The sequence below is a fragment of the Anguilla anguilla genome, chromosome 8, assembly GCF_013347855.1.
Source record: "Anguilla anguilla isolate fAngAng1 chromosome 8, fAngAng1.pri, whole genome shotgun sequence".
NCBI lineage: Eukaryota > Metazoa > Chordata > Actinopteri > Anguilliformes > Anguillidae > Anguilla > Anguilla anguilla.
In genome coordinates this window covers 36,483,212-36,506,703 of record NC_049208.1, presented here as the reverse complement: position 1 = coordinate 36,506,703, position 23,492 = coordinate 36,483,212, and the positions used below count along the sequence as shown (strand labels likewise).

General features: G+C 45.1%; 1 protein-coding gene across 2 annotated transcripts in view; it reads right to left on the bottom strand.

The window, feature by feature from the left end:
• The window catches only part of LOC118234330 (dysbindin-A-like), a 70,021-nt gene that overhangs the window by 32,050 nt on the left and 14,479 nt on the right, over positions 1 to 23,492 (bottom strand). For both annotated transcript variants that reach the window (XM_035430795.1, XM_035430797.1), the window contains exons 6-7: positions 18,089 to 18,221; positions 10,938 to 10,960 (exon numbers count right to left, since the gene is read on the bottom strand). In XM_035430795.1, coding sequence (XP_035286686.1) covers positions 10,938 to 10,960; positions 18,089 to 18,221 — 156 coding nt within the window. The remainder of the gene's footprint in view (positions 1 to 10,937; positions 10,961 to 18,088; positions 18,222 to 23,492) is intronic.

Here is a 23,492-nt window from a genome sequence, read left to right as displayed (position 1 = left end):
GTCTGGAAGGCTTAGCCTGCCAATTAACTGCAGATGAGCTTTCTCTCTCTCTCTCTCTCTCTCTCTCTCTCACTCACTCACTCTTTCTCTCTCTCTCTCTCTCTCTCTCTCTCTCTCTCTCTCACTCTCACTCTCCATTTCTGTCCCTTTTTCTCACTAGCTCTCTCTCATGCACATGCAGAGCCCTCCCGCTCTCTCATGCGCATGCAGACACCCCCCTCCCCCTCTCTCTCTCATGCACTGACGCTCTCCGCCTGCAAGTCCGTCAGGAGTACGCTCCAGTGCACACAACATGCCCAAGTTCAGTAACAAGCAGCTCATTGAGCGAGAGGCCATCAATAACAGCAGGGAGAGAGGGGAGATCTGCACAGCTACCAGGGCCGTACGGGTCAGCTGCAGAAAACCATGGTTAACAATGCAGAATAAATTTTCACCCAAAGCATCCCAGTTTTTATTCATTCATATTAGAGGTCAGCAAGAAGGAGCGGTTTTTAAGCAGCCAGCAACCAGCCCCTGTGGTGTACTTCCTTCATCCAACAGCTCCGAAGCAGCATCCTGACTAATGCTTAGTAAATATAATATTTCAGCAAGTGTTTTGCCCAATATGTTAATTGAAGTTCATCATTCACTTCACAAATGAACTGCAGGCGGGTGCTTGCAGGCTAGATCCAGGCCTCAGTGTAATGACACTGCTCCACAGCGAACGCAGCACACCCTCTCTCCACGGTCTTGTTCTAAACTGCCAATTGTAGGCTGTCCACTGAACCCAATATGTGGCATCCATTAATGCCTCAAATAATATATCTGGCAATAATACGTTCAGTAACATTCAATATCACACTCTTTTCTCTCAGACATTTTCAGCCCACACATTTATAAACAGGAACCTTCTCATCTCTCACTTCCAGAAGGTGCCCCTGCCTTACACCCTCCGGCCTCCAAGGTAGCCCTCGTTACCTTGACGGATTTTTAATATCAACATTGGGGACCAAATGTTGAACACTTTACCATGTTATCCTCCGGGCTGTGCAATTTGTACATATTTGTATAACCCAAAAACAAAATCAAATCAATCAAAACCTCACACAAACCTGCAACTTTACAAACCCGTCCAACATCCCGAAAGCCCACCATTAACCTTCCACACCGCAGTGACCGCGGCGTGACCAGAAGAAAGAGGACGTGCCCCGTAGGATGCGGTCTCTCGCTAACATGGAGCAGAGGCTAACCGCTCCTGCGCCGGTCCGCTTTAATAGCGGTTAATATTTAACGCGGGCTCAAATAAGGCTGATCTTTCTGGCGACCCGCTCGCTGAGAACACAGAGAGCCACGGGGGTCGGGAGGAGCGGGAGCGAGAAGCACGACGGCGCGGTCGGCGAACGCTGCACAGTCAGTCTTCGGCGTGGGCTGCTGCGCTCTTACAGAACGTTCCCTGAGCTTCCGCCCACCGGGATCCCGCCGCGTCTCCGTGTCAATCCGGATCTCCGCGGCTCTGAGAGCGTCGATCGCGAACAGAAGAAAAAAAAGTTTAACCCAAAATGTAGCTTACTGCGTCCGCTCGACGTGATTACGAGCAGTGTTCAATATTTGGCCTTTCCAGCCAGAGAAGCAGAGGCAGCTCCTCATGCCATCGGTACTTTTGCTAATTCAGTTCACTGTTGCTACTTAACCCGGCTCAGGCTGACGGCCGTCACGTCCTCCATCTTTGATTTTTGGCCTGGGTGAATTAATTGTTTCTCCCTGTTTGGGGCGAGCGCAGGGCCCATTGAGTTAATTAAAAGTCTGTGTGAGAGTTCTCGGATGGGTGGGGGGAACGGGAACAGGAGCTCCGCTGGGACGGGGGGGGGACGGGGGATGGGGGGGGGAGCGGTAAATCACGTCCAGGGTCTCAGGGGGCCAACAAAAAGGCAGCCTCCTTCCTCAGGCCTGATCGACAAGCACCCTACACAATCTCGCCCTATCCCAGGGTCCCATGCAGCAGAACGAGATGGAGAGAGGCACAGCAGTTTGCCAGTTGTCCCTGTTCAGATCAGAACCTGTTCTAATACACCCTGACTGTAAATCTCTGTAAGGGAGGACAGCCAAGCAGGAAAGAGCTGCCGGGACATGCTGAGGATCTCACGCCTTCAGAGACCGCGCACCTGGCCGTCCACTAGCGCACCTGCTATCGCTCCCGTTAACTTCAGAACTTTCACACCAGAATAAAAACAAAGAGATACTGTTGCTGTCATCCACAACCATTACCATCAGCATCATCATTGTCATTTTATCACAGCCATCATCGTTGTTGTCATCACACATAAGGACTAGTTGTCCAAAGTACCGAAGCAACATCTGATATAGATTGATACACTTCCAGCAGAATCACACTAATGTACAGTTCAAGGTAAGTCTAGTGTACTGTAAGTTTAATGCAACAACCTTCCGAGCTCAGCACAGACAGCAGGAGCAGCTGGAGCTCGAAGCAAAGGAGAGGAGGAGAGCGAGAGTCAGCCTGTCTCTCTAAATCCCAACGGCAACCGTTTCTGTGACAACTGCCGGCAAGGCCAAGCTGCAACACCACAGTCCACCCGGGGCTTAACAAAAAAACTCTCTGCCCACTGAGGGAGCCGGATCACAGCACAGACCTAACGTGCCGTCCGCAGCCACAGTTCACAGAAAGAACCATCAGCACAGGAACCGGACCAATCCGCTCCGCACGGAAAAACACGCGAAGCCGCGACTCGGAAAAAGCGTTTACGGAACAGTAAAAGTAAACGCGTAGATTTTTACAGAGGAGGCGCGGCGGAGGACCTACGGGACTCCTGCTGGCTGCCGTCGGCGGATCCCGGAGAAGACATCCCTGCGCCGACGGGGGGGAGGGGGAGCAGACGGGAGCGCGGAGCCGTGCTGGAGAGGAGGCGCAGAGGAGCTCCGGTCTACAGCGGCGCTGGCCCGCCGCTCATCCTCCGAGGGCTGGGGAGGGAGCGCCCAGGAGGAGCCGGAGGCGCGCGTGCGCACACACACACACACACACACACACACACACACACACGTACGCACGCACACACACGTACGCACGCGGTCACAGTCGCGCTCTCGCCGGTGCCGATGCCGATGCTCTCCCCCCACGCTGCCTCGCGCGCACACACACACGCACGCACACACGCGCTCTCAGGGCTCGGTGTGGAGCTGACTGTGGACCGACAACACTGTGGAGATGCTGGCAGGGGAGCCAGTGCTAGTAGTAGCTGGAACGTACCACTTACCGGCCCCGCTGAAGGGGGGGGGGGCTTCGATCAGACTGAGCAAAAACAAACACAAGCCCCAGCCCGACAGTAATGCCATTCCATGTGATAGGTGCATTACACTGACGGGTAATCCTGTCCCACCCAATAATGCTTAACATCACTGAGACCAGGGGGTAATGTGTGGCTATGTGCATTCAATAATTCCTCCCAACACACCCCCACCAAACTCAATTTATTTTTTTTCCTTGACCTTTGCTCCCAGAGACAGGTGCTCCGAAATCTTCCAGGAAAGCCTCTCAGGCTCTACACTGAGAGATGATGACAAACGGCCTGGGGGAAATGATGCAAGGGAAGGAGGGGGGCTACAGGAGCAGGAGGTTCGATCACTGCCCCTCTGGGCGGAGTCTCGCAGGGGGGTGCAGTGTGCCTTTGCTAATGCCCTAACGCCCCTCCCCTTCCATGTGCTCACTGCAAGTGTATGTACCAAAATCAGGATCATTAGCAGGTTTCTGAGACGATCGGTCCAATTTCTAACCAGCTGTGCATCTTTATTTCCCAATGGTGGAAGAGCCAGTTTCCACAGGAATACAATCCAATCAAAAAAACACTGCACAGAAAGCAAAATACGCGAGCAGCATCCACTCATCCTTATATTCCAGCATAAACGCAGAAGGGATACAGAAGAAATTGACTTTGGTAGGTTTCAACACTCCTGTAGGCTACGTCTCACTGTTCTCTTGAGAGACGTCCTTCTGTTTTCAATGTGCTTTGTTTCGATTTATCATCTTGGATGAGCAGGGATGTATGCAGTATAGATGCTAAAAGCACTCTGAAGGCTGACAGAATCTTTGAGCAGTTTCAGTCAATGCCGTGACCTTAGCACAAAGCAAAGGAGCAAAAGATACAAACACAGTAACATGACTTCCAGGCGCGATGGACATTGGTTTAACAAGCAGATGTTCCTTTGTGTGTTTTACTGGAGCATTTAGCCTGGCTCCACGGGATGGGCTTTGGTGTCTGGAAATTAACAAATTGTTTCTGTCTACTTGAAATGAAAGCAAATAACCATATTCTGCTGAGTTAATTAATATTTTTAATAAGAGCTTGTAGCTGGGCAAGGAGGACAATAATTGACTTAGCCTACCAGGCCCTTTGCAATTACCGAGCTCACCAGTGCTCTCTCTATTCTTAATGATGTTTCAAACGGTAGATTTTGGTAAGCCTATGGTTTGGCCTATGTCTCTGACTGTTTTTGTTTTTGTTCTTCAGATTTCCAAGCGTTATACTGGCTTCCTTGACTTTCATTGGCATAACTCTGGTCCTTATGCTGCCAAACACTCATAAGAGACTCTGAAGACCATCAGAATCCTAGAAATAAAGACTAGATACTGAAAGCTCTCTTATACCTGCACAAAAGAAGCAATTTAACACACCTGACTAATCAGATTATGATGCCCTGAAAAGGGGGGGGGGGTGTGCTGTCATTTCTACATTTCTACATTCTACAATTAATTAAATTAATAAAAGCTGAGAATCTGCACTTTAGCCACATATGAATTCTTTGATTACAAATCTAAAATTATGGAGTATAGAGCCAAATCAAGAAAAAATGTATTAAAATAAATAAATAAAAAATATATATATAAAGAAATACATACATATATATATATATATATATATATATAACTTTTTATTTACTGGGAACTGTCATGACACACTCATCTCCTAAATATCTGTACAGACTCTCAAAACCCTCTCAAAAATGAGAAGATCTGGGCATTATAGCCTACATTAAATCTATTTGAAAATAAATTATTTGTCCCATAAAGGTCAACCGATGCCTTACCTGAGCCAAAGCTGTTTCCAGAAAGAATGTGCATTCCTACAGAACATGCTTGGGAACTAGTAACAAATAACACTCACATACAAGCTACAGTTTAGGAAAATGTACAGATAAATTTATCCTTTTTTTAGAGAACTCTATCAAGTCAGTACATGGAAACCTTTAATCTACAAAAATCATATATCTGTAACTGCCAAACACAGCTGTTCAACTCAAGCTGACAGACATTTATTACTGCTCACAATCTACTGAATACAAATTCTATTACATACACATTCCTACTGTTTACCAGTGTAAGCTGCCATCTTCACCACAGAGAGTAATTAAGGTTATCTCGAGGATAAGCAAGAGCAATATCTGTTTATCCTAAAAGCCCTCAGCTGCCTTGGTTTTTAGTTGATATTCGTTGTCGCAAATCTGACGTTCCCGGGTTAAGCAGCAAGCATGCAAAGATATTTAGAGCAAACATAAAGAAACATAAATCAGATGTTTGTGTGCTTAGTTGGCTGGCTCTGCGGTGCTTCTCAAAGGCTCATGGGAGATGCAGTGTCAGGCAATGTCAGGGAACTGCTGAAAAAGCGCATTGCACAGAGAGGGCAAAATTTGGACAGAGAGCATTTTTTTTGTGGAGGTCACTCATATATTCCTGTATATAATGTAAAACAAATTACATTATGGGAGAAGGACAAAATAACACTGCATGAATGACTGAAAAAACCAGACTAAACTGCTTAACTTCACTAATGAGGTAAATGGCAAAGTACCTAACCAACTACTCAATGCCACACAACTGCTGTAGTGACTGCACAGCAATTACCAAGTGTTTCAGGGGCCACAGGGTCCAGCACTTTTCCGAAAAAGGCTTTGTAGCAATAGTTGAAAGTTGACGATAATGATAAATCCGCAAAGACTTGGTCATCATGATGTCACGATCCATCTGAACGCACAGATCGCAAAAGAAAAACTACGGTAAAAATTGTTTAACTGCCTTGATTTATGGCTGGCTCAGAGCAGCCCCCTCGCACAGCACATAAAAGAGCTCAGCTTGGGCCAGCTGAGAACGTATTCTTATCGAATCGCTTCCCCTAAATGCACTTCAAACTCTTATAATTAAGCCCTTGTGGAATTTGCCAACTGAAATTGTTCAGCACATTTGCCCTTTTGAGAACTTTGAAAGGTCTAAAGCAAAGATACATTACTTACTGGCAAACTGATCTGGATGAATTATAAATAATAGCAGAGCACAGAGCTTTAAACCCAGAAATACTGAAAAGCTTCTTACGCGGTGCACGGCTAAATATTTGATCGAATTCCTCCCTTGTCAAAAGGGGCCTCTGTATATTCAAATTTTCCCCCTGCCCACAGATACGTATTATGATACGAGGAGAGTACCGTATATCATAATGCCACTGCGTGACCATAATCCAGGGTGTGGCTAATGCACCGGAGAATTTGCGCCAAAAATCGGAATGACACGGAGTGTAAAACGGCATCTGCGCTCACTGCGTCTGCGGAGGGGGGGGGGGGGGGGAGCTGGGGGGGGGGCGTAACGTCCTTGGGGAGGGCCATCGCAGAGGATTTCAAAACCTATCGCTCCGGGGCAAACCCTTTCTGCTCCAGCTATTTTATAAACCTGGCCTCCTTATCCCATTTAAATATTCCCCCACACAACAAAGAACGCAGCGCATAGCGGCCTTCGCTGTCCCGTACACAAGCGCAAAGACGGGTTCATTCAGAGGACTCCTACACTCAAAAGAAGAAAAAAAAAATCCTACAGCGTGTTCTTTTTTCTCCCCAAACGCAACCCAGCGTCTATAAAAGGCAAACCGTCCTGATTTGTATCGATTGGCTATTAATATTTATAGCCTGGGATTGCGACTCACAGTAGGGGTTTTGGCTGGGTATTTCCCATAAGCAGGGAAGCTGTTATTGAATTGAATGGGTGATTTATTATTCATTGGGACCAGGCTTTTACCTCAAAGCACTTCCCTGACACGCTGGTATCATAACAAGCGCGCAGAGCATCCGACCCTCGGTGCGGTACGGGGAACGGGAGAATGAACTCATCCTTCTCTTCGTACAGCCGGTCTGAGAGCAGACATTCCCAGCTGTGCACCTCATCCCGAAGGCAGGTTTCTTTAGCCCACTGCTGATCTGAGATCAGTCATCGGCTGTCTAGGTTAATGCCGAAAGGCCTGTTTCTTTACCCCACTGCCGATCTGAGATCTGTCATCGGCTGTCTAGGTTAATGCCGAAAGGCCTGTTTCTTAGCACCACAGGAGGTCTAAGACCTGTCACTCACATTTTATTTGTACATGTTATTCCAACTGGCCTGTTCCGTGCCATTTCTTCCCATAATGAAAATTAAATACAGTTATTAAATACAGTTTCCAGATGTAACAAAGCACATCCATACTCCACTGGCACTGAAAATATGAGCACTCATAGTTTTCTATGTTGTCATAATAGTTTTTTTTTTTTTTACCTCACAGACAGTGAAATGGGCATCAACCCCTAATTTCTAAATGACCCTCAGTACTTCAGTGAATAAAATATATTTAGATTAGGTGTGCTTATGTGTGTTTTACCTGCATTCTACAGCAAGACAAGCTTATTGACTCACAGTGGTAATATTAATATTTCAATTTTAAGTCAAAATAACTGCATTATCTGAATGCAAATTACAATAGGACTTTAATTCATATACTGTAAGCGTGATGCTCTGCTGTAACCAGCAAATGTACCTGAAGCTGAAATTTAACACTTGCTTGAATTGGCTATAGTCAAGTTGCAGATGAATCAAATTTTGGCTTAGCTTAAAACGAATAATGATGTTAAAGAGAAGTACCATGCTGCATTTTAATTACGGGACCTTTTGTTCCACAGAGATAAAACGACAGTCTTAAGGTCCATTAAACAGCCTGCCTCCATGCAGCTGAACTCACAGAAAATTAAAAATACATGCCGCAGCAGTGACGCATCACGCAATTAGAGGGCCAATCAATGATTCATTTAGCACTCCTCAATAGTAAGACATCGCAGAACATGCCAAAGAGCTCACTTCCATTACAGGGAACTTACAGGGAACCCACTTGACCCGATGAAAACACACATGCACAATAGCGCTGGTTCCCATCGTTCTTATCCATCAGTTCTGTTTTACAGAGAAATGAAGACATATTCAGCACCCTTTGATCAACATCAAAAGAATTTACTCTGCGGGACTTGGGATGTCACATTGATTTCAATTCAGTTCAGAGGGGAAAAAGTACTCTCTATAACATGGTACCACTCTAGTAGCAACTTGGAACTATTATCTGATCTTAAGAGCAGAATCTAACTTTTAGGGATAATTACCCATACTTGTTTTATAGTATGCTAAAAATGCGTATACTATTGCGGGGTTGCTTGCTTAAACAGTTCACTGCAAAAGCCGGAGTTATAAATTGCACAGGAAGTAAAAGGGATGCAGCTTTTATCACGGGGAGCCGGACTGCCAACAGCTGCTCTCCCTTCCTGCTGCAATCTTCTCAAACGGTGCGTCATCACTGTAATTCCAAATTCCATTTAGCAGCGCACTCAAATAACTCTGTAACTATGGTAGCAAATAACGGAGGGGGATAAAACCCGGGAAGGATGATGGAGGAAGAAATAAAGGGAGGGCAAAATGTGAGATAAACAGAAAGCGGTGGAATGGCCAGAGGGGACGTGCGTGAAATACGGCACGCTTAAACAACCATCGCGCAATCTCGCCAGTAAAAGCCACCAACCAACCCTTCTGCATGGCCAATCCACACCTGACTGAAATAACTATATATATATATGAAATAACTGAAATTTAGTTACAAATAATTGCCATTAAACTAAAGCCACAGTTTCATAGCGAAGCCGGTCTAAGTGCAGTCGCTGTTCTTGCGGTTTCAAATGTGAAGAAGTCCGCAGGGCGCAAACACTGCAGACAGCACATAAGTGTAATTGATGTTTATTACCTAGCGGTGTTGGTGGGACAAGGGGCGGAAGTCTGTTTTGAGGTATGTTTTTAATAGCATTGCAGTTAACAGAATGCAGTTTCCACCGCTGCATCCTCTATCGTACAGAGGGTGTGTATAATGTGTGAGGAGAAAATAAACAGAACCCACCTACACTTTGTAGTGGTAACTTTCACCAGTCCTTCAACACATCTTACTACTTTTTGTGGCTCAGTTTGATTGACTGTTCAATAGTTGTATCTTGAACCTTCAACCCATCTTCCTTACTTTTTCATCCAGCCAAATTGCAAAAAAGGAGCCTAGGTTTATAAACCCAAAAGTGGTCATTTCAGGGCTGTTCCAACCCACATGCACTAGAGGTTCACAAACTCTGCTGGTATTTGACTAAATGCACAAGCATTTTAAATCTGCACTTGGACCACAGAAAGCAAACGGGAGCCAATTAATTGAAATTATTTAAGGAAATCATTCCGCACACATTTCAAACCATCAGCGCTTCAATAAATCGCAACACAATCCCTCTGTGCAAATAGGGAAATAGGCATTCTGTGCAAAATGAAAACGCTTCTGAAGCTTGGTTTATCTCATTCCCGTTTATTTAAATGGAAATTTCTGCATATTTCCCAGCAGAGAGGCTTGGATTAAGTACATTTTCATAAGACGGAAATATCAGTAAATGTGTGCCAGTTGTCATCTGGCACGCATCGCAGACAGAGCCAAATGAATTAAGCGAAGCAGTTGTTAAAACAGGTGCTTCAGAGGCAGGTTTGCACAGAACAGCCCACTAGCCTTTATGCAATGACAACTTGCACCTTTCCAATGTTCTTTTGCTATATAAAGTCATCAGGATGAAGACCTACCAATTAATGAGGAATATGAAAAGCCACTCACTTATATACATACGATTTTAAAATTTTAAAACAAGTTCAGTGACTGGCATAGCATTTGAAATTCCTGCATTGGGTCAGTGTCCACATACTTGCTTTGTGTACAGTGAGCTCCACAATGTTTAGGACAAAGACTTTCCCCCCCCCTTGATTGCAACAAAGTTCTAAACACGACTACTTTCATTTACACAGCATTAATATGTCCCAAACATTATGGTGCCCTGAAATGGAGGGGGGCCACGTACAAAAAGTGCTGCAATTTCTACTGTACATGGTGAAACCAAAGTGGTAATAATGTGAAGTACAGTGCCAAATCAAGAAGAAAATACATGTCTTTGTCCAAAACATTATGGTGCTGTATATATATATATATATATACATATACATACATATATATATATATATTGTTTATATAGGTCATTTCATTGTCATATGTTCACACTGAAGAAAGGCTGACACTGAAACGTGTGCAAAGTACTCAAGTATGAAGTCTATTGACACTATTGCTAATTTACGGAATCTATTGGAGCGTGGAGCCTCCATTCTTCTTTGATTGGTACTACATTTGGTGACAACACACCCAATCAAGTTTACAGCGCAGTATTACATGTACTTGCTTTCTAATGCAGAAAACACAGTCCTGTCAGCTCATGCCATTGGTCGGAAATGTTTTCCGAAAAAACCAGGGCCTGCGTTGTAGATCCTAAAACAGTGAGGTACCTGCTACCAGAAACAGCTCACTTGCAATCGCTTCTGAGCCGACGTCCAGCTTCTAGAGCCAAGCAGACAGGCAGAGACTGGCGGAGAGCAGACAGCTCCAAGCACTACAATCGCGTGTGTCTTCACAGCCGAATGCTAGCGATAGCCTTTCATTACCAGGACAGGGAACGGGCTGATTAAGGGTTTCTTCGCTGTGCGAGAGCTGCGCAGAATGTCACCAGCCACCAATTACTGCCCGCACAAAGAGAGGCTTAAGCCAGGCTCTTACCTTTGAGGTGTTCCAGATCTTTCCTGCGGAGGAGACAAGGCAAAGTATTAATATTAGCATACCAGAGAGAAATTATTCATGCGCTTTAAGTGAATAACATAATAACGGATAGCATTAAAGATGCAAATACGCAATCTTCCTCACGTGAATGAGGAGGGTGATTATATGGGGGAGATCAAAGTTCACTACCTTCACCGTGTCTTATGACTGTATCATTAAAGGGCGCAAATAGACAATCAGAGCCTCCAGCACTTCTTTCGGTACAAGAGATGTTCGTATGAAATTACGGGATAATCAGATCAAATCAAATATTCTGTTTGGGGTGAATTTTACAAACCAAACCTCCATGTATCAGGAATAGACAAAAAAAATCAAGGATCCTTCAGATCTTAGGATCCCTCAAAATCTAAGGATCCTTGTTACATATGCAATGCTTTCAAGTCCTTATTAATGTTATTAATGATTTCTTATTCATGATTTCTCGGCTGCTCAGAGCTTCTGGGATCTCACACAGGCTACCATGACCAGATTTTTATTAAAAACAATCAAACACAAGACAGACTCGCCTGTCCACTCTTGTGACAGAATTATGCTGATGTCTTACCACCTCACTCACAGGCAGCAGTACTAAGATAACTGCATTTGCTCAGGGCTGAATTTGGACACACAGGTGAAAGGAAGGCCATTGAACACACACACAACATGCATTACAACATGCAATCAGCACACTCGCCCACCCAGTCAGAAAGCAGTGTACTTTACCAAATTCTACAGAAGGAAAAATAAACTGGATTGAATGGAGAAAACCCTAACAGGCAGTGTGGACTAGCTTCAGCAATTAACGTGCAATTCACCTGACAGTGAACAGCAGCGAGACTAAAGGTGAGGTCGGCTTTTCAAAGCAATGCCCCCCACAACTTCAACTTCCCTTCAACTCATCAGAGAGAAATCGGAAAGGCAGACCGCGGACCGAGGGGGGGGTCGGCAGGTAAGCCGGCCCGCAGTAAGCCCGGCTCGCCGGAGCCCTCCCAGAAGCTAATTCCAGGGGTGGCAGGAGGCTGTTGCTAGGCGACGGCGGCCCGTGCCGCGGGCGCTTTCTGTCGTCGAATCGCGGGCTCCTCGGGCGCAACAGGCAGCTCTGTTTGTTCAGAGCCTCGGCCTAACTGCCGGGTGGAGGAGCTACCAAAAAAAAAAAGAACACCGATCTGACAAGATCGCAAGATAACAGAGCGATAAATTCACGGGAGATTGCACTCGGCTGGAGTCCTCAGCCACGTCAAACCCTGCCAGGTGCTTGTTTTTCCAGCTGTTGAGTTTTTTTTCCATAGCAACATGCCTACTTTAATCGCGACTACTTGTGTAACGACTCTTTTCGGAGAGCATAAATACCAGAAACGCTCCGATAAGCACCGAGATCAGGAGAGTAGGTGTTTGGGTTGCCACGCACCAGCAACAGACATAGGCAACCCCCCGGTACTGGTTGATAAAGAGGATGGCGCGCCACAAAATACAAATGGAAATAGATAGGTGTGAAACTCACGTAACATCTGTCGTTCTAAATCCATTTCTAGAGGCACTGATGTCTGTTCATTAAGAATGCAATATGGTCTGTGGCAGTTTAGCGTTTCAAATTGAAATGAGTTTGTGGGCGAGATATGGGAGAAGATGATTTATTAGCATTCTACAGAGGAATAATTCTTTCAATTAAGCTCTGAAAAGAGTAACAGATAAGGAAAACTAAGCAAAACAAGAAGTCTTTCTGTTTGAAATAAGGTTTCCAAAAAGTCTAGTTTATGGTTTTCAACGGCAGTAACATTATGCATTCCTCTAAATTTGAAATAGAGGAATCCTTATTATTTTTGCTCCACCATATTTTTTGCCACACAGCAAAACAACAGCAACATTTTCATTCTAACAAACTGCAATATAACACCAAGTCACCCAAACACATTTTTCTGGAATGGTCCAATGAAGACGAATGGCACACGGGGAGTATATTCATAAGAAACAAGCGTGAAGATGACATCGCAGACCTCAGTTTTAGATGGGTTCAATGTCAGCCATTTATGATGCATTGCCTTTAGAAAGGAATGGATAACAAAAACTACCATGACTTTGAAAAGAAAGAAATGCAAACAGAGGGGTTTTTGTGTGCTTGGGCATGACTGTGCAAGGCAATTCGCACGTTCTGTTAAAGTGATGTACTGTTTCTTACACTCCATTCACATAGCTGTTTACACTCCCACAGATGCTCAACACTACCAGTATTATGTAATATTTTTGCACTTCCCCACTTTTCTAAGGATACAAAAATGATATTACTGTTAACAAATGATGGTATAGGTATAAGAATAACTGGTTAATTTTTGGGACTGTTTTTGTGCGTAGAATACTTCATCTGCTCATGAAATGAGATGACAGTTATTCAGTTGAGGACAACTGTCAAATTCAAAAGTTGATTGCCAATGTCCAAGTATTATTTCCATGCAGTAAGCTGCTTTAAATGAAGCCAGTGTGCTATCAGTTACAGCAGACGACAATTAAATCATGCTTATTACAGCCAAGTTGTAATAATTACCAAGTCGTAATAAGTTCCAACCAAGTTGTTTTATGCATACGTTATAAACGACGACCCCTTTAACCCCATGCCAATGATATGTACTTTTTCATTTTTTTATCCGATTTTTCACTGGGTGCCTATAGCGTACTTGTTAAAAGGCCTGTAGAGCTAACACTACACCTAACTCAAAGCTAAACGAAACCTGATCCTAAATATTTTCATTTTCATGCCATACTAGAGGCATGTGTTCTATCAATTATGTGACACAGCACAAGCAAAAAATCGATCAATGTTCAGACATTAACAAGATGTTGTGGGCATTCCACTGATATGCAAATGAGCTAAAGACATCATACAAAAACAAGCGGACATGGCTGTGGTTGCTCGGATGAACACTATACAGTATATCCCTGTAGCCAATGTAGCTAGGGGGGCCCTTTCTACAGACGTACAAAAGTCAGGTTGCCTGAAACTGCCTGCTGGGTGGCGATAAAAATGACAAAAAAGTTTGGGAAGGGTTTTAAACAGGAAGTCCTCCAGAGTTATTGTTAATATTGCTTTGCGGTAATGCTATTGCTGTCAGTGCCCAAAAGATGTGTATCATTGTGAATTCATGGCTTTTGGTTAACCTTAGCTTTAAGTCTCCCAAAGGCAGTCATACACGGAGGCTCTTCACAATACGAACATTAAGAGCACACAGCGACTCCACTGTCAGAACCGTTTCCTCCATCAGAAGCACAGTCAGTCCCTGCTGAGCTCACCCACAAAAAAACCAAAGCCACACACGCATGCTCAAACCTCCTGTCAAATCAAGTTCACACCATGAAATTCATCATCCTCTACCTCAATTGTCATAGAAGGACAATGTAAAGGAATTGTAGCAATGTACATCCTCCCGTTGACCGGTGTAAAATAATTCAGGGCTAACGAACGAGATCGCGCTGAACGAGGGAACGCGTTTCCCTTCTCTGACGGAACGACGTCGTGTTTATTGCTTCCATGTCTAATGCAGCTTGCTCTTAATTAACGGTAATAGTTGAGCGTGCAGTTCAGTGACTCTCACTCAATTTGCAATAATTTGCAGGGACGAACATATTTGCCTAGCGGCTGGCTGTTGGGAGAACATTAATAAATCGCAGAGATGGCAGGTCAAACAAGGCTTATTACTACAAAAATAATAATAATAATCATGCTGTCGACAACAATCACACGATTAATACTGAGTTGTGGTGTGTTTTTACTAATAGGAAAGATCATAGTAAAATGAAAAAAGGCAGCTATATAAAGTTCTATTAGGCTTGGTTGGTGCCAGAGGGGCTGTGAGTTTGAATCCTGGGAATAATGTTGCTGTTGCTCCCCTTGGTGGTCAGCACACTGGTGTAAGACTCCACCTGTATAGCTGCAGTGTCTGCAGGTTTGCAGTGTGTTTGGGCCACGGCGATTTGCTTAACTCACTGATTGGCTGAAAAGTCCACATTTAACTTGCTGATTGGCTGAAGAGTCCACACGTCTTATTCCCAAGGCCTGAATTTGCTACTGATTAAAAGTAAACCACCAAAAACCTGCAGGCCCTCCAGGACTTGAGTTTGACACCCCTTGATTAAATGTTTCAGTACATGGTGGGACACTTGCTTTGAACATGCTGTGTAAGCTTTCTTTTTTTTCCCCAAAATTATATGAACATATGCAAACAATGAAACAGCGGTTTCATTGATCTGCAGCCAGAACGACTAACGGACCATCACTGGAACATGGTCATTGGATGTTCCTGACTTTTTTTAACCACACACAAAATCTTCAGAGGATTGTAAGACCGCGTATCTGTTCAAAGCACAGAACACAACATGGAGCCTGGAGTCTCTCAGTGACAAAGGAAATAACTGGAGCTCGGCATCTTAATGTCCTCAAACGTTTAAAGCGTTCACGCAAGAACTGAATTAACTTCAACCGAGATCAAGGACTCGGTACAAAACCTGAAAATAAGCAGCGGCTCGCAAGGCAAACAGATAACATTGTGTGACATAATATTATAATTTATAATAGATTATAATTTAGCCCATGAGAATAGATTATCGTACACTTTTTTCAGAGCCGTATTCTGACATAAACAAGATCATGTCTTCAGACCCAAAATGAAGTGATGAGTCCTTTGTTTACCATCCATCCCCGATTACATTTTCAAACCGTCCACAGTAAAAAACCGACCGTGGGCACGGCCGACTCCGAGGGCAGCTGTTCCTGCTTCGGAGAGGGTCGCACGTCCCGGTCCTGTAAACATGTGGGACTCGGATGAAAGCGCACTTCTGCCAAAAAAATGGGGAATCTCTCGAAGCACACCAGCCCTTTGATTGTGATTAAAGCGCCACGAAGGGAACTGACACAGAGCAGCCGGATGAACCGTGACTGTATTTACCTTCGGCAGACGAAATATAAATATTACACATGTAAGTTTTGCGCCGCGCTGGGCCCGCTTTGATTTTTGGCGGTAACGCGAGCGCGTGACCCAGTTCTCCTAAGTAACCGTTTGAAGCTGCAGCCTTGTTTCCTGACAGTGGGAGCGCTCTTTTAAACCGCGGATTCTGCCCGGCAACCCAGGAAATATGGCTAGCGCTTAAAAAAAGAAAGGGGGCGGGGGTCTCTGCACGTGATCCTGCGATTGTAAGGGGAACCAGATCAGATAAGTCAACGTGGCTGCCTTCACTGCTGTTGACAAATAGCCTCCGGGGGGGGGGGGGGGCAGCCTTTTCATCCTGACCCGACAGCGGCTCGCGGCTTCGCTAGCGAAACGCTTTGATGCGTAGCCACGGGAAACTCCTGACCGCCGCTGCCTCCTCCATACCCCTCCACCCCGCTCCACTCCTGTCCCCTTTATGCGTTCGGTTTACATCATCTTAATTCTGCACATTTTCAGATCAGTCACTGCTTCCTTACATTCCACTGTGACCAGGAGGGAGAGAAGAGAGAGAGAGTGAGAGTGTGTGAGAGAGAGAGAGAGAGAGAGAGAGAGAGAGAGAGGGAGAGTGTGTGTGTGTGAGAGAGAGAGAGAGAGTGTGTGTGTTTGAGAGAGAGAGAGAGGGCAAATGAGAAGTAGTGAGAAAGACAGGAAGCAAGGGATAGAGAGAGCAAATGAGAGCTCTTGAGAGAAACAGCAAGCAAGAGAGTGAGAAAGCGAGTGAGAGACAGTGAGAAAAGGAGCAAGCAAGAGACAGTGAGAGGGAGCGAGAAAGACACAGCGAGCGAGAGAAAGAGAGAGAGGTCACTGTGAGCCAAAGTATGAAAGAATGGCTGAGACAGAGAGGATAAGTAGCTTAGAATGCAGTGGGCTGTCTCTCCCTCCCGCTGTGAAGCAAAGGAACAGGAGTCCTTCTCCCACAGGTTAGCGCACACTGACACGTTGGCGACAGTAGTCAGTCAATAAGGGGATTAGGGAGATTAACCTTGGGGCTCCTGTGCCTCTTTATCGATACTACAGCCAAACCCACTCCTCTACCTACTCCCCTTCACTTTACACCTCGTATTACCGTCACAGAGGAACAACACGCGCAGCTCTACAGTGCCAGCTAGCAGTGCTAAACCTAAAGACTATGTAAAATGTGCTATATAAATAAAATTTGATTGACAGAGTGACTGATAGAACAAACTAACACCGGCTTTCTCAGCTGGGCACCTTCAGCCCTAACCTCTCTGAATTCTGTTATCATTGGGCCCCTGTGATTGGCTCCTCCCAACCCTCAACTGAGTATGCTAATATGGGAAGGCAAACGTGTCTGCAACTACTGTGTCCCACTGTGTGCCTTGTCTGCGCAGTTGTGAGGAACTCTCCTGGTGACAAAGAACACTGCGGTTTCATGCGAGTGACGATGAGTGCCAGCTCTCATTACCGTTCAGTGGCATTTCAGAAGTGCTCAAAGATAAATCAAAAACAATTATTGGGGCGTGCCGTGAATGGCGTGCGTTCAGCGGACGGTAATCCTCTTAATTAATCTGATTACTGAAACGAGGGTCACATACTGAAATAAATAGCGCTTAGTACATGCGCATTATTAACCATTTCGATTCAGCTCTTCCAAATATTAGCAAATGTCTTTCATTTATAGCTATTTTGCTATCCGTCCCCGTACACAATCAAAATGGCGGAGCCCGCAAAAGCTGTGATATAAACTGGCTCAAGTCAACCTTGCAGTGTGACAACTGGCCGTTGGAGTCATGGGCGAATGTAACAGGGCAGTGGACACGCCCTGCTCAGAACTTCCAGAAGGAGATGCTGAAAGCATAGCATTCAATCAAGCGGTATGCTGCCAATCGAAAATCCCAAATCCAGCCAAAAGGGGGGTGAAAATAAAAAAAACAAATCTACTAGCTGCCATTTCACAGCTCTGTGGTTATGATATGATTTTAACAAGTAAAAAAGTTTTAACATAGCAATCTTTAATGTACACTCCCTCAGTGTACGCAGAGTGTGGTTCTTCAAAGAAACAGGAAAGAGATTTAGGATTGAAGCAAAAATAACACTGAAATGCAGCTGTCTGTGCCGTTAAAGCTTTCCCACACTCCCTGCAGATGAGGTGTGCGTCAGGTGGCGTGACGTTACCTCTTCTTCTTCTTGTAGCCTTCCAGCTGCGCCTCCTGGTGGTGCTTGGCACGCTGCAGCTCACACTGACCGCACAGGTTCTCCAGATGCATCAGGAGACTCTCCATCTCCTCGAAGTCGGCCTCCATGTGCGCTGCAGAAGAGTGGCACATGGGGTCAGGGGTCATAGGTCATTGGTCAGAGATCAGCGGCTAAAGGTCACCCAATCGGCGCCCCAGCTCCGACCCGGCCAGCGGCTCACACGGTCCGCCTGCCGCACAGCTCAATCTGGCAAACATTTTCTGGGGCTCGCTGTTTTGGCACGAATTAGCTCTCCCACCCACATTGTAAAAACGAAAAGGCCCTCTTTGAAGCTCAGCAGTGAACCTTTTATCAGTTTTAAAACACATTTTATTTCTGGTAAACATTCGCTTGGATGATTTTTTTTTTCAAGCACGTTTCTGCAAAACATAACCTTCCATTACCAAAGCTGATTACTGTCAGTCCTGCAAAGCACATACTCCTTATGCGGTTTTCAACAGGAGATTAGTTACAGCGTTTGACTTGCAACATTTCTCCACAAACCATAAAGTTCTTGAATCTGTGTTTAACCCAATACAACCCTATTTTATTCCATTCAAAATCACTTTTTACTGGCAAACATTTAGCATGCAAGATCATTCTTATAGTTTCTTCATATATTCCACTTAACAAGAAACAGCAACATGTACGACATAATCTGTATATTACTATTTAAATATCTACAGTCAATAGCGACGGAGTTGGTAAAATGTTTAGTCCAGTACTGTTAGTTTCATCTGGACACAGTGAGAGCTCTCTGATACTAAAATGGAAACACATTCAGACCATTGATCTCGCTCGTTCTCCCACTCCCCCAGTGATCAGAGATCCACGGGAACCGCAGTGGTCTCCGGCTCGCCAGTGTCGACGCTGCACAGTGTCTTCAAAGGCCCAATGGCAGCAGGCCAAACTGAAGGAATTCTTCCCTCCCGTCAACATGAACAACACTGATTGGCCGTGCGAGTGACACATCGATGAGTTAAACACTCAAAAACGCTAAAATCCGGGAGGCCTGAAGTACAAACAGAAGACTGCGTGTGTCCGGGTTGGATGGAAAGGGCGAGGGAGGGAGGGAGGGAGGGAGAGAGAGAGAGAGAGAGAGAGAGAGTGTGTGAGAGAGAGAAACTTTAAATTCCACACATAATATAAAACCTAATGCACAGACATTTGCGATCACTGCACCCCACCCTCTAGTGACAAAGCCAGATTATTAATGGAGAGAGAGTGGGGCGCATCGGGCCGCTGGCCGAGGGGACGCAGAAGGCTCCCGGTCCCCTGGCCGGGTCCGTGAAGCGACCTCATTCAGAAGCAGGCCCGCGCCTAGCACTGCCAGGTCAGCGGGGCCCAGTCTGCCATGAGCGCGCCACCGCATGAAAACAAGCCCATTGATGGGCACCACAATCAGGTCCCTTGTGCTGCCCCTTCTAGGGCTGCTTTCATACTGGGCGGGCACGGTGCCATCTTACCGCTGATCCCAGGTCAGTCAGGCATAGCACTGACCTGCAGAGGCTTCATTAGCTCCCACAGCAATACTGGTGGAGAACAGAGCACTCCTCTAACCACACGCCAAACACCAGCAAACTACTGTGGACCAGCGGCCATATTGTGATGTATCAGATTATCAGGTCAGGTGTGCTCTTATGGTTATTATATCACATTATATGCAACAGACATTTGCAGAGTTAATTTGGCATGTTACAAAATAAGTGTTATGGGAAGAAGACATTAACATTAACGGGAAGGCTGGTGTGGGAATCACCGCTCAAATGAGTCTTTGTGTCACACATATTGTTGGGAGTTTTAGGTACTCTTTTGTTAGGTATCTTGATTGTTTTATCATGCAGATGTACATCTTTGCCATAGAATGTACCATAGTCTTTCACTAAATGAATGTTTAAATGAAGAAATCAGCTCTGCTACGCCAAATATTATGTGACATATCTGCTAGCCTTTCAAAAACTAAAAGCTGTACCTATTGAAAACCTAGTTCCAGAATTGGTCTGAGGGAAATGCAAGCACATGCTGCCACCTAGTGGTTATATTGCAGATCTGACCTAATAAGCAATTTCTTGTACAGCATAATATGGTTATATAGAACAATTTAAATGAAAAATCAGTAAATCAGTCCTACAACTGCCAGACCAGTAAATGATTATTAACAAAGATTTTATTGAATTCTACAGAAAGATTTGGTTGAATGCCATAGAACTGTGTCTGCATTAGACTTCTCTTGCAACAGACAGATTGTGTCAACTGTAGATAAGAGAATAGTGTGTCACTTGCTCATTTGTAGCCATTTGGAAGTTAGTTTGTTCCAAAAGTTGGGAAAGCACATAGATGCTGAAAAAAATCTTAATTTATTGGGCTTTTAATACACAAAGCGAATGACTAGCCGTGGAGCAAAGGAGGCTAACTGTACTGCTGACTATGTGCTGGTGATGCATTTTGAGACCAACCTCTCTTCTTCAGGCAGCAATTAAATTCTAAGAAATGATAGTTAGAATCTCTCAATTTACAGCCACAGACATGGGAGGTGGGATCTTTTAATCATACCCTGATCAACTGACATCCATACCCACCTTCATTACAGTTACAGGTTTTTAAACTATCAACCCGACGTTACAGTTTACAGCACTACTTAGCTCCAATACTGGGGAACATGGCACTGTTGTCTGTTTTAATCATCCTCTGATGAAGAATTCAAACATATATTTTATGTAAAACTGCAATAGCATTGAAGGAACCGGCACTGTTCACAGATGGCCATCTAGTGGCACAAAACAGGTACTGCTGATTCCTTGGGGGAAGCAAGCCTGTCAGCCTGTCACTTAGGTGTACTACCGTTTCTATGGCGAAACACGGGCTTATTAGCAAGGATTAGATAAACCCTGTGTGCTGAGACGGCCAAGGACGACGCTTAGCCTGTCAGTAATACGGATTAATGGGGTCCAATTACCAGCTACACAAAAGAGCCCCCCTCTTTTTATATTCCCCACAATTTCCCTGCATGTATTACTGGGGTCCTGGGGGGCCTGGCCAATGGGGTTCAGGCCCTCGCTTCTCCAGTGCTGTCGCTACAGGGCGCGTAAACAATAGGAAACGTGCTGGAGTAGCGCACAGCGCTGCTAGCCTGAATCAAGTCTGTTTCAAATAAAGCCAGGCTCATTCTCATTTGCTCTGAACACAATGACGCCTCCTGGTGCTCTGAAATTTAATGTCTCTTCAGACAGTCGTGGGGGAAGGGATTATGACTCAGGGGAACACAGTGTTCGGGAGCTCTGTCAACTCCAGTTGACTTTCAGCCATTACTGTAAGGCACCATGAGTACAGAGTGAATACTAACCAACTTAAAATGCCATAATAATGTGTGATAAGGGTGGTGGGGGGCGGGGGCAGGGTTTTAGAAGCAAATGAGAATTTAAATGTTTTGTCATTAAGAAACTATATACACTCTGCAGAACAGGCCGTGAAGGAGCTCAAAAACGTTACAGCATGGTGCAGTTCAAAAATTAATCTGAAACCGGGATATAAACGGTAGTGAGTATGAACAGTCAGAAGGGGGCAGCACACATTCAAAGAAAGGTCTCACGCAACATGGCAAAGTGAACACAGAGCAGAACACGTATTAATGACCTACTACTCTGACTCACAGACGTGTTTTTATTACATCTTACGATTGTTCCACACAATGCAATCTTACGTAATCTTACGTAAACAGCATTAAACACGAGCATTCCACACCTCAAGGACACCGTATGGTAACTGCGGATACATTTTACAACGGTCAGGCAGCCTTTGCCAAGCTTCTAAAAAAGGCACACAGCTGGGGTCCAAAGTGGGTAAGGCCAAAGGCATTTCCCACAAGTACGGCTTGGGTTCATGTTCAAGTCTGGATCGGGTCATTAACCAGCTATGACTGGGATCCCATAGTGCATGGGCACAATTGGCTTTTGCCCCACCAGTAGATAGAATGGGTTTGAGTTCTTGATGGTTACTGTTACATCAAATCTTTCCAATGGTGCAGCTAGCGCTAATGTGCTAACGGCTGTCACTCAGTGAGAGCGGGCCTTCTTTGATCACGGCTAGGTTTCCCATAGCACTGCTAGGCCTGCGGAGAGTAAAATAGCAAGCCGCTAGCTCACATACGGGAACACAGAACTAAAGCACACACTTCAGCTACAGTGACCCTTGCTTGGGCGTGTGCAGTAGAGGGGTGACTCAACAGTCACAAACGGTGGTTCCAAATCTGGCGTGGCAACCGGCAGAGAATGCTGTGGCAAAGTTTGGCTGAAAAACAAGGGATGCTTTTTGCAAACTCCAAGATCGCAAAGGTCTCTAACATTAAGGATAATGGTACGCACGCTACGAAGCATAAGTGTTGCTTCCGCACCGCGCTGCAAAATTTGCAGTCATTATCTACAAATGAACAGAGATTCTGAAAACACTTTGGAGTGTTTACTGTACCCACTTAGGCGGGTGAGACGCCGAGCGACCGTCAGAGGCGGAGCTGCCGTCCGACCTCCGCTGAACCAAGCTGCTGTGAATAAGAGATGGCTTTGGGGCGGAGGAAGCAAACACAATCTTCCACGGCGCGATCGGCCCACGTCCCTCTTGAATAAAGGATGACCCTGCTTGAGTCTCACCGCGAGGCAAACCGAACCGCTGCGGCTCCGAGGCCGACGTGATGAAACAACAGGCTTGTTCTCGCTGACCTAAAAAAGGGAGTGGAATCCGTAAACATTAACTAAGATGGCTCTCATAAGTGTCTGGCGAAAGGGTTTGTTTTGTTCTTTTTTCTTTCGTTTATCAGGGATGCCGAGCAATTGTATGACAGACAACATGCAATGTTCGATTTCCTGTTACATGCTATCTCCCGATTTGCTATCACGTCCCCTGTCTGAGGCCTTGACTGATCTCTTCCCCATGTTGGTTGCCAGAAGTGGTCTGATGTGGAACTATGCCCCTTGAGTTCCATGCTAAATGAATGTAGCGCATTCTTTTTTCTTTCCAATAATGAAGCAACTACAGATTACAGTACAATGCTATATTCAAATACAAACAATCACTGGAAATGTAGACTGAAGGTCGTAGATCACGGTCATGTTGAAGAGCACGCCCCTTGTTACAATGGAGCCCAAAACCTATGGCTTTGCTTAAGTACATATCCAGAAATATTAATAAATAAACAACCACAAATCAAGGCACTGCTATAACAGAGGAGGTAAAGTCTAGCAATGGAAGCTGAAAGAATGATCAGACTCCTATTTCCAGCTGTCTACTCAATCTTTCAGTCATCTAATAATAATAATAATAATAATATCAGCCTGATTTTCATATGCCCAAT